The sequence below is a fragment of the Arctopsyche grandis genome, chromosome 11, assembly GCF_051622035.1.
Source record: "Arctopsyche grandis isolate Sample6627 chromosome 11, ASM5162203v2, whole genome shotgun sequence".
NCBI classification, from domain to species: Eukaryota; Metazoa; Arthropoda; class Insecta; order Trichoptera; family Hydropsychidae; genus Arctopsyche; species Arctopsyche grandis.
Genome location: NC_135365.1, coordinates 1,325,544 through 1,337,112, shown reverse-complemented (window position 1 = coordinate 1,337,112; position 11,569 = coordinate 1,325,544). Strand labels below are relative to the sequence as shown.

Below are 11,569 nucleotides of genomic sequence, written 5' to 3'. Positions count from 1 at the left end.
TACTAAAATAATGTAGGCGGGGTACTATGTATTGACCGTATCCCAGCCTAACGAAACACTGTTGTGCTTGTTTTAATAAAGTTTTATTGTTTGCCTAAATATTGTACAAAGGTATTATATTTGTGCAAAAGTATGTCGTTCAGCGGTCTCTGGATATGGTAGAGTGTCGCTGGCTCGGCATTCGGCTATGTTCAGAAGGTCTCTGGATACGGCAGTGTGTTGCTGGCTCGTTGTTCGGCTATGTTCAGAAGGTCTCTGGTCTGCTGCTGTGTGTCGACGCTTGCTGCTGTGGGTCGACTGGTCTGTTGCTGTGTGTCGACGCTTGCTGCTGTGGGTCGACTGGTCTGTTGCTATGTGTCGACGCTTGCTGCTGTGGGTCGACTGGCGTTGTTTGGGTTGTACCTCCTTTTATAGTGTTTCTGGTATCGCCTGACCCATGGTGGTGGTTGTTGATGCGTAAGCGAGGAATGTGCTTTTGTCGATGGGGTGGACTTTTCTGGAACGATTGGCGCCGTTCCGCTCGATGTAGTTTAATGGCTGCGGTGTGCTTCGACTGGTTTGTTTCCGCTCGACTGGTAGGGGCGTTCCGCTTGAGTTTAGTATAATGGCTGCAGGTGGGCTTCGACTGGTTTTGTTCCGCTCGAGTGTGAGGGGTGGAACTGTCTCGAAGGTTTTGGCACCGTTCCGCTTGAGTTTGGTATAATGGCTGCAGGTGTGCTTCGACTGGTTTTGTTCCGCTCGAGTGTGAGGGGTGGAACTGTCTCGAAAGTTTTGGCGATTGATTCCAAGAAGTGCACGTGTTGTTTACGTGTGCGAGTTCTGCGCGGAATGTGGTTTGTTGTTGTGGAATATTCTCGAATGTTTCGATGACGATGACGATGACGAGATTCCTACAGATCTTTCGATTTTCGATCTTTGCCTTCCGATATTTGCATTAATGTATTGTGGCGGCTCGCTATACGACATGGTCGAGTTTGGTCACCCTCCTGCGAGTGGGGACAAACTAGGCTGGGTTCGGAGAGTGGCTACTCACTCTGCCTTCAGCTGTCATAAATAAAACATTCATTCGTTCATTCCCCATAGTATAATACACTAGATGGGCCCTGACGTGTGATTTTGGTCGGAGATCTTGTCTTCACTAACTGAGGGGTGCGGGGGGTTTAACTAGAGGGGAAGTCGGGTTTTTTTCGCTACGACGCAGCGGTACCTACCTACCTACTAAGAGAAACTGTGCATGCGCCAAAAGGGAGACAGTATAACACGTGAGGGCGGATCTAGTGTATTATACATCAATTGATATGTAGGCATATAGTACAACTCAAATGATCTCATCAGGCCACTGCGACACATATCAAGAAAAGTCGTAATACCGCACGTGTTCCTGGATCGCCTCATAAAGAGGTCGGTGCACCGTACGCATGGCGCATGACCCCATTACCCCACGGACCACGTCCTGGCACTGAACCCATAAAAACTACGCTCGCAGCATAACTAGGTCAGCGCGAGTACCAGGAACAAAAGAAAATGCACTCAACGCGTGTCAACACGTGTCACATGTACACGTTAATGCAGGTCATCGCTTGCATTAACAGTGCCCGGAGAACAATGGATATGCACACGACTCGCTCCAACCCAAAACGTTTATATAGCAGCTCCCACCGGCAGAGTGAGCCTCTGGAGTTCAAACAGATCACTTCTCCGAAGAAACCGCTTCGTACATACAATAACCATTGTACCAATTGAACGAAAATAAACGACCCTCTTTCAATCTACAGAACATGTGTTTCGTTAGACCGGGATACGGTCAACATACCTAACCTGTCTTACAGATATTTGCGTTTTCGTGCGTTTCACTTTCGATCCCATGAGGTAGACCCGCCAGTCGTCTCATTCGTTTCATCCCCTATAATATATATAGATAGTTTTGTACATGTAAAAAACCGCTATAATGCTGTGGCGGCTCACTATACGATATGGTCGAGTTTGGTTACCTTCCTGCGAGTGGGGACCAACTCGGCTGGGTTCGGAGAGCCACTACTCACTCTGCCTTTAGCTGTCATATAATAAACACGTGCATTAACATGCCAGTCGTCTCATTCGTTCATACCCCATAATGCATTATTTATAGTATGGTATCCAGGTCTAAAATTTTTGTATTGACATAGGTTTGACAATGATCGATAACGGTGTAGGCGGGGTACATGTGTGTTGACCGTATCCCGGCCTAACGAAACACTGTTGTGCTAGTTTTATAAAGTTTTATTGTTTGCCTATGGTTGTACAAAGGTATGGTATTTGTGGGTAAAAGTATGTCGTTCAGCGGTCTCTGGATATGGTAGAGTGTCGCTGGCTCGGCATTCGGCTATGTTCGGCTAGTCTCTGGATACGGTAGAGTGTCGCTGGCTCGGCATTCGGCTATGTTCAGCAAGTCTCTGGATACGGCAGTGTGTTGCTGGCTCGTTGTTCGGCTGGTTGATCTTCCAAGTCCGCGTAGTGTAGTGGTGGCTGGTCAGGAGCTGTATGTCGACGCTTGCTGCTGTGGGTCGACTGGCGTTGTTTGGGTTGTACCTCCTTTTATAGTGTTTCTGGGATCACCTGATCGATGGTGGTGGTTTGTTGATGCGTAAGAGAGGAATGTTCTTTTGTCGAGGGGTAGAATTTTCTGGAACGATTGGCGCCGTTCCGCTCGATGTATTTTAATGGTGGCGGCGTGTTTCGACCGTTTTGGTTCCACTCGACTGGTAGGGGCGTTCCGCTTGAGTTTAATATAATGACTGCAGGTGTATGTCGTCTGGGTTTCGTTCCGCTCGAGTGTGAAGGGTGGATCATTCTCGAAGGATTTTGGCATCGTTCCGCTTGAGTTGGATTTGGCGCCGTTCCGCCTGAGTTTAATATAATGACTGCAGGTGTATGTCGTCTGGGTTTCGTTCCGCTCGATGTAGTTTGTTGTTGCGGAATATTCTCGAATGTTTCGATGACGATGACGATGACGAGATTCCTACAACGGTGATTACTATATTTTAAAATATGGTAATTGGATTATTAGTCACATTGCGATCGCCCAAAAAACAATTTTTGCCATGAAAATCGCGAATACGGAATATTTGGCACTCGAATTCTCGTTAGTATGATAGTTATCGTTAGTATGATGGACTTTTCGGCTGCCAGATGTTCCGTTATAGAGATTTTAGTGACTTTTGGGCGAGCGCTTTGTGGTCAATAATCACCGAACCGAAAAAATGTGTGAGAAACTTGTCAACCCCCCCCCCCCCTGCAGTGTGAGATGCTTTTTCAACACAGAAGGCCAACAACACACCCATGCAATTCAATTCAGTATGGTTGCGCCTTTAATGTTTCGTTTGTGAACGTTTTTTCACAATTAGTTAGGATTCCTTAAATAATAAAATATGGATTTTGATTAACATAAAAATAAACAATCTCGCTTTCCAAATATAACATATCCAAGGTTTTAAATGAAACTTTCATATGTTGATATCGTTTTGAAAGCCTAAACTGAGAGTGAAAGTTTTTTTAGTATGGCCGTACAAGTGGTGGTTGTAGTCGTAGGTTCGAGGGTATCGTAAAGCGTAAGGCGGGTCGTGTGAAGGTCGAAATGTGGTCTGAAGGTTGTTCCTGCGGGGCGGAGGCCCTCTGCGCCCCCTGCGCCCCCTGCGCCCCCCGCGCCCCCCGCGCCCCCGACGAACCCCCGCCGCCTCCTCCCACTGCCAACGAATTGCTCTCTCGCATCCGACAGGTATACGACTCCATTTTTCATTCGAAATTCTCTCGTTTGTTTCGCGCCAAATTTAACGTCACTGTCATTTTTCGCCCTTTTGCAGCTCTTGTGAAAATAACTAATGCTAAATTGTCAATCAATAGCACGTGCTTTATATACGACTTTGATTTATCATTTACATTTTTAGTAAATTTAAACTTTCCTGTAACATAACCTCCGTCCGTTTCATTATATATAAATTTATTGCACAAATTTATGCTCTAAATTGCCATCCTCTTTAGTTAATTTAATCTCATTATCTGAACGATAGCAGATATTATGAAATTGTACGAATCGTCTCACCATTTATACAATACTAATAAACTTTCAGATACCGTTGATGAATTCAGTCGCCCTGCACTACCTCAAAAATGGTCACCTAGTGCGTTTCCGTGGAATGGTACAAGACATGCACAACCCTGAATTTTATTTTGAAACATATGAAGTGTTCAACAAGAATACAAAGGAGTCTCGTATCTGTTCTGGAAAATATCGAGATACGGCCGACATCGGCGTAAGATTGACGTTTTTCGTTCTCCTTTTCGTTTGATAACAGATTTTCCATTATAAATCCCACCAAAATTTTAGGAATTTGAGATGCTAGATCACAATTCACCGAAACTCAAAGGTGCCGAACGGCAATCTATCGCGGTGATATCTCTGCCGGGATTTAACGAATGGGCGAAACAAATCGAAAACAGTCAGAATGTCATATCTCATCTCGTGAACCCTCCAAGCACGTCGAAAAGTCTAAACGTAGATTGCGGCGGTAAAATGAAGAGGAGCTTAGACGAGGCTGAAAACTGCGATACCACCAATGATATGGAAACCGATAGTGTGAATAATTCCAAGAAGGAAAGGCAGAGAAGCTCTAACATGGACAATCAATTTGCTAGCATTTCACGTGATCACATATTGAATTTTCCAATACCTGACGATGACGGAAAAGTGTGCATAGTCAAGGTACAATCCTATTTCTATATATATCTTATATTATACTAGCATCATTATAATTCCACATATGTATATATGTAGGTTTATGATCAATTCGATAGTCTGAAATTGAACGATATGGTTGAAGTAATCGGTTATCTATCAGTCGACCCAGCTTTGAGTAATCATTGGAACAGCAATGCCGACGAGAATGATGAACAATTAGACGCTGAAACGTTGACCCACAATCCTCCACCGAGTTTAGTTCCACGGATACATGCAATCCACATTGAACCTATTAAACATTGCAATCCTTTGATAAAATCCCCTATCGATAAAGGTAAATAAAAAACTAGTCTATATAATGATATCAATGATACAAATGTAAGTCTATAATGATATCAATGTTCCTTTTATTCTACAGAGAATATAATTGCAGAAGCAAAGGAAGCAAGAGGTCATCTTCATAAGACTCTCACTCAAGTTTTGTTGGGTGACAGTTTGGCGGCCGATTATCTCATCTGTCATCTTATATCTGAAGTGTGAGATATTTAAATGTATCGAATCGGAACCATCACGGTAGAATGACATTAACAGCTATCGTAGGCTTGAACTTACATAGTTCAGAAAACATAGATAAATCAGACTCTTAACCGCCAACTAATCACATATATTAGCCGACAAATTTGTACCGTCGAATTGATTCATATAGTATTGTCTATTTCATATTCCTTTCTCATGTACATATTATATACGAAGGAAGAATATTATTCAACCTAGCTATGTATGTAGACTGTCCTATTGCTTGTATGATGATTTTACTTTATCTATGTATGTGCGGATATGTTTTGACTGATTCGAACTCAGAATCGTTTTCATGTTCTAGAAATATTGTGCGTCAGTGTATTTTGGGGATTTTTTGAACACCGTTAGTCTTATTGAACTGAAACCTATTATCGGTTACTGAAATTCTGATCAATATGACATAAATTTTCTTCAAATTTTTAAGTTGACTGGAAATGGTACCTCCCCTTATATGTGTCCGCTTTTTTTAAGTTTTTGAATACAATTAGCTCCCAAACCGCTAACTGAATCTGACTGAATTTTTTTTTTATGTAATAGAAATTATGATTTGTATACCGTAATATTTTTACCTCAACTGGAAGTAGTACTTGGACTCTAGAGAATCAAGGTTTTTTATGTTTATCTCAGAAACCTTTTGGTTTATTGAACTGAAATTTCATATCTAGAAGTTTAAGCTTAATACCAAGCTATGTATAAAATTTGGTAAGCATCCGTCAACCGGAAGTGGCAGCTTACTCTTGTTAAATTTTTCTTCCACTATTTTTTTCGACCCCTTAAACATGCGTGCTCTTCACGAAAAAAATTCAAGTATTATTCTTATATCAATGTAATGAAAATAAAAAAAAATCACTAGGAAGTGGGATTTTTTCCCCTTAGAAAAATATTTTGTCCATGATGCTGACTACACCCCTGAACATATCAAGCTGAAAATTTATATTTGTACTATTTATGTACTAACTTAGAGCTGATAAGGTTTTGGTCAGAATTCATAAGTGGGAAGTAGTCATTTTTTTTAAAACGATATTTCCTTATTTTATTTCGACCTTTTAAACTATTTTTATCTTCTTAATATTTAATTTGTATAATATTTATAGTGATTTTAATTAATAAAAAAATTTCGAACAAAATCCGACAACCGGAAGTAGAACTTTTTAGTAGTCTTCTGTAAGTTTCCTTACATTTACGCTCAATTTGTATCGAAAATGCTCCCATATCCGGTATGTGTGAACGTGTATGTATGTTAGATGATCAAATTTGTTTTTTTATCCTTTTTATATTCCTCAAAAACATAGATACAGTCATGGGTTGGTCACATCCGAATTTTTTATGAGGTTTACCCGTTACTTGTTAGTTTAGTGAAGATCGATTACTAATATCATAGGTTTTTCGCTTACTATCAATGACTCCGTGACCGTCCAAAACCATACGATCATATTATCTTCTGAACCCAAATTAGTTCTGCATATTACCTTCTACTTGTGAGGTAATCTTTTACAGCAGGTATGCTTTTAGAAAACATACTAAATCAGACTGAAGTCTAATGTGATGTTTCAATCATCTGATGGTTTTAGTCCGACTCGACTTGTGTTTTTGTCACTATCGTGTGTTGAATTCGTCATATATTTACACATTGTTGATAAATCAATTCATGTATGTATATTTTATCTGCAATCGACAGTTATATTCGACGAGATGTTCTGTCACTCGGCAAGTTCACACTCAATTTATGGAACGTGCCTTCGCAACGGTATCCTCAGTATGCGGAACAATTATACGGACTCATCAAGAGCGTTGTCACCAAGAGTCACTATCTACCGTTGACGACTGATAATTTGAACGATTTAGCGTTCACTCCTAAGTATGCAATCATACAATCACTTTGATTGACTTTATTAGTGTTCGTTATTGATTGATTTATTTTCAGGAAAGACTATGAGTGCAACCGATTAACGAGCGGAATTTTGCAACTGAGTAAAAACACTCATTTGTTAGTGGACGAGACGAAAATGCAACCAGGTCAACTAAACAGCGCTGGTGTACTGAATGTGGCCACTCTAGGGGACGTTATACAGAACCAGAGGGTTAAATACGATTTCAAGTTTTATACGATGGAGTACGATTGCGATATTTCCATTTTAATAATGTCTGAAGGGAAATCTCTTCTTCCGGTATGAATGCTTTTTTTTTATTTCTTTACATACATTATATTATGCCATGACAGGTATTAATCCGAGGCCACACATGTGATTAGATTATTTTTATACATAAGTACTAACAATTTTTCAAACAGGATATAGAATACAATAGAGACATCTATGAACGGTCAACAAAAATTGTGATACACGGCAATTTTGTGTAAAATGCATTACGTAGGTAGCATTTTATAAGATTCTACAAATTCCATATGCTAATAACTCGAATTTGCCTGAAACTGATACCGATTTATTGGATCTGTCACAACAATTAAGCTAGAAAATTACAGCAGGAGACAGTCGATCTGTGTTTTAATAACCATAAGATCTCGCTAGTAGTATATTTGGCCAGGACTTGAATCTTCAACCTCTTTTCTGGTATGCAATAGTATTGTGCACTACGCTGTGGCTTAAAAAAATACACTTACGTATAATATAAGAATTTTGTATTTACTCTATTAGCTCATTTTTTGAAACGTATAGTTGATGACGTCCTACATACGAAAAGCATTAAAAGTTCTTATATAAAAATTTATAATAATTATAAACCACATGTCAATCTGAAGCCAATTGTCGAATCATTGCTATAAAAAGACATAATCCAAGTTGGGATCTTAAAATCCCACGAAGATTTAAATTTAAATATATAACCAGCAGCATAAGGCTAGTGGTTAGCATATAATCATAGAAGTAGAATGCATAGAATGGTCATTGTTAACAAAAGTATCGACTAAAAGCGAGCCATCGAAGAGAGAGAGGCGGAAAGTCAGAAGAGAGACAAAAGAGACAAAGCTTAGCAAACAATGAACAAACTCTGCCACGCAGAGTTTTTGTAGCAACATTTTTGGAGGCTGAGAGCGATTCTGTGCATTCTACTTCTATGCATATAATGCTTTGAACAAAGTGGTCACAGGTTCAAATCCACTGGTTTTTGCTGGCCAAACCTTGGATTTGTGACTCTAGTTCGATCGTTTCCTATCAGAGTTTGCCAATTTATCTGATTTTCATTGAAACGGTTTCAAAAAATTGGCAACCTTACTCATTCTCTCACTAATCTCGAGTTTTCAGTAATCTCGAATTTCGCTGGATTCTATAAAATGCTGCAAATTTACAAATTTAACCATAGATGTCTCTGCAGATGTTAATTGATATGTATTTACTTTGTATAATACTGTTGCGTACGGGTGGGTGGAGGATCCAAGTAAAAAGCCAAAGTCGTGTCACAGCATTTATTGGTGATTCAGGAGATACACGCACCGCCAGTGTTCCGTCCAGAATGTCTTGATATGGTCTAAGTACCTCCTTATAAAGGACAAGTCTCTCAGGGAATCTTCGACGTCCGGTTACTTCCCTATTGTTTAGGCATGTACCCAGATATGTATTCCCACGACACTCAGTCCCACGCTATCGCTGTCACTTCTGAGAAGGGACCGGGTGCCGTTCGGTGGTCATTTTTTAGCCTACTTGCACTTAGCCTGGAGATAATCCTTGAAAACAAATTATAATGGCGGCACCTTTTAGCATACGCTACAATACTAATAATACTCGTTTAATATGTACAATGCTTCCCGCCATAGAATTTCTGAACTTTGCACGGGATTTTGAGGCTTATATGCGCCTATTTCAACTGTTTTAAGGTTCAAAGTTGGTTGAATATATTACTGAAAGTTGAATGCCATCTATTCAATTTGCTTAAAATGAATATATACCAGTCAAAATTGGTTTTTTGTGGAACCATACTGAAACCTCGTTTATGTGACGTCACGTCTTCATACAATTGAGACAATACGTCTCAATTATATGAAGAATGATTATTTGACAATTAAGCCAAAACTACGAGATATATTATGTATTTTATTGTTTAAAATAATACTTTGTGTTAATTAGCATATCTGGTTACTTGAGTAAATATTAAAATCTGTATTTAAGGTTGAAAACTCGATTGCCAAATTCGCGAAAAAGGTGCCGCGTACAGGGCTTGTTCGCTATATTTAATGCCGCGGGCAAAGGGTTAATAATCTGTCTTTCAATCTTCGAAATGCCTCGGCAGCAAACAGTCTAAATATGTAAAACATCAATAGTATATTAATAATGTGATTCATCTTATTGACAATTTCAGAATGAAGCATCGCTTCCGATCGTTGCCGATAACACTTCTTTAGAAATTGTCAATGAGACATTCGACGCTGCCAGACACTATCTCACGCCCGATTTGTTGAATCAAATCAGAGTTTATCTTACGGCAGTGCGATTGATTGATTACAGTATTGCGGAAGAACCGCTGGTTTGTACGATTATAAATATACTAAAAATATACCGTTTTAGAAACTTGTATTTGATTTTTTGCTTTTGTCTTGCAGTATATACAAGAAGACTTCGTTTCCATGCGAAAAGATGATGGTCAAAGTCACGAAACCGATGGTGAAGATCTTCACCGACTACTCGTATTGACTCGATTGATTTGTTTGTCGCGAGGTTATAATACTATCGACCGTGACTGTTGGGAGATGGCCAAGAATATGGAGAAGCAAAGATTTGAAAGATTAAAAATAACGCGCTGATTTTTTTTAATGTTATTTTTCAGTTACATACCATTGTATATCGAATGGAAAATACATATTTATTACAATTTTTAATACGTCTTGTTTTTGCCTTAATTACATACATATCCGTTGCGAAGATAACCTCTGAAGTCCTCATATATGCTAAATAAATAAATTGAACAAATACGATTCGAGGAATTTAGATATTGTATATTCGTATTCACATTTTGTTATTTGATTGAACGATTTCTCTAATCACACCTTGGGCAACGAAAATAGGTGATGAATCACCGTTCTGGTGTGTTCCAACCAGGGCTGTGGAGTCGGAGTCGTAAAAAATCAACCGACTCGGACTCCTTTTTTAGTTTTACTTCATACGTTAGTAAGTCACCCCTTCCTGAACTCTTCCGATCTTTTTGAAACTTTACCAACTTGCGAGGTTTGGCCCCTGATCGTCGTTGGAGAAATTGAATCATCATAGAGATGTTAATGTCTAGTTTATTTAAGTAAATCCACTAATAAATTTAAATTTAATAATTTCTTTATAAAATTCACGATTTTAAATTACATGCATAAAATCGTTGAATTTTGATGTTTTGTGGCCAAAACCGATTGTTCCCTCCGTATCATACTTATTTTTTTATTACAAACCTACTTTCCGTTTCACTTACGATTACAATTCAGGAAAAGATTGCCTCTTATCCGATCGTTTTCATACTTTGCCATATTGCTCATTTTGGTCATCAATATAAATAAATGGATCTTCCGCCATTACGATAGATATAAAATATCGTTTAAGACGCGTATCAAGTTTGCAAATTTTAAATCTGAGTGACGTCTACGTAGTCTTTAGTTTTATACATAGATGGCGGTAGTAAAATAAAATTATATATATATATATATATTAACCAGCAGCGTGGTTTAGTGGTGAATGTTGAATTATTTCGTACTTGATGTTACGAGTTCGATTCCCCGCTAAGTCTCGCTGTTGGCCAGACCTTGATTTGTCTAGATCGATCGTTTCTTATCAGAATTTGCCAATTTTTCTGATTTTTATTGAAACGATTCCTGTAAAATTGGCGTTTCCTTCCCAATTTTCTGTTGCGAACCTTTAGTTATTGTTATATCTTAGGTTTCGCCATATTGCTCACCATAGATGTCTCTGTGGTTGTTTATCGAATATAAAATTCGTATTGTTATATGAAAGTTATTATTATATGTTTGTAATATATGTATACTGACCATAGATGTCAGATATTATTTAGATTTACGTGTATCTATGTAATAATTATGTGGACCAGGGAGGCGTATTTGGGGTTTACCTGTTAAGCCTTCCTGGTATATTTGTAAAATAAAATATGAGCTCAACTATGTATAAATATGGGGCGCTCTCGAATTGGAAACCATTCTGACCTGGAGCGCCGACAAATAAAAACCGCTTCTACAACCCTCCTGCTTCCTTCTCTCCGCTCTTGGAAGCCCCCTCTTCACGTCCACGCAACATTATCATTAGTCTGCATTTTCCACTCAAAAATATTTTT

The 11,569-nt window shown here is 38.9% G+C and overlaps 3 protein-coding genes and 1 long non-coding RNA gene across 4 annotated transcripts in view; 3 read left to right on the top strand and 1 right to left on the bottom strand.

Moving 5' to 3' along the window:
* The window catches only part of LOC143919146 (uncharacterized), a 1,208,594-nt gene that overhangs the window by 558,265 nt on the left and 638,760 nt on the right, over positions 1 to 11,569 (bottom strand). The window lies entirely within an intron of this gene.
* LOC143919153 (uncharacterized) overlaps positions 1 to 11,569 on the top strand; it is a 229,710-nt gene that overhangs the window by 141,959 nt on the left and 76,182 nt on the right. The window lies entirely within an intron of this gene.
* Positions 1 to 11,569, top strand: part of LOC143919113 (uncharacterized) — a 213,940-nt gene that overhangs the window by 174,807 nt on the left and 27,564 nt on the right. The window lies entirely within an intron of this gene.
* Positions 3,551 to 10,127, top strand: LOC143919083 (mini-chromosome maintenance complex-binding protein). The gene is made up of 9 exons (XM_077441270.1): positions 3,551 to 3,754; positions 4,107 to 4,289; positions 4,364 to 4,738; positions 4,811 to 5,048; positions 5,133 to 5,250; positions 6,972 to 7,151; positions 7,218 to 7,461; positions 9,605 to 9,769; positions 9,846 to 10,127. Exons 1-9 carry the CDS (start codon positions 3,614 to 3,616, stop codon positions 10,044 to 10,046), a joined length of 1,845 nt encoding a protein of 614 aa, XP_077297396.1. The 5' UTR covers positions 3,551 to 3,613; the 3' UTR covers positions 10,047 to 10,127.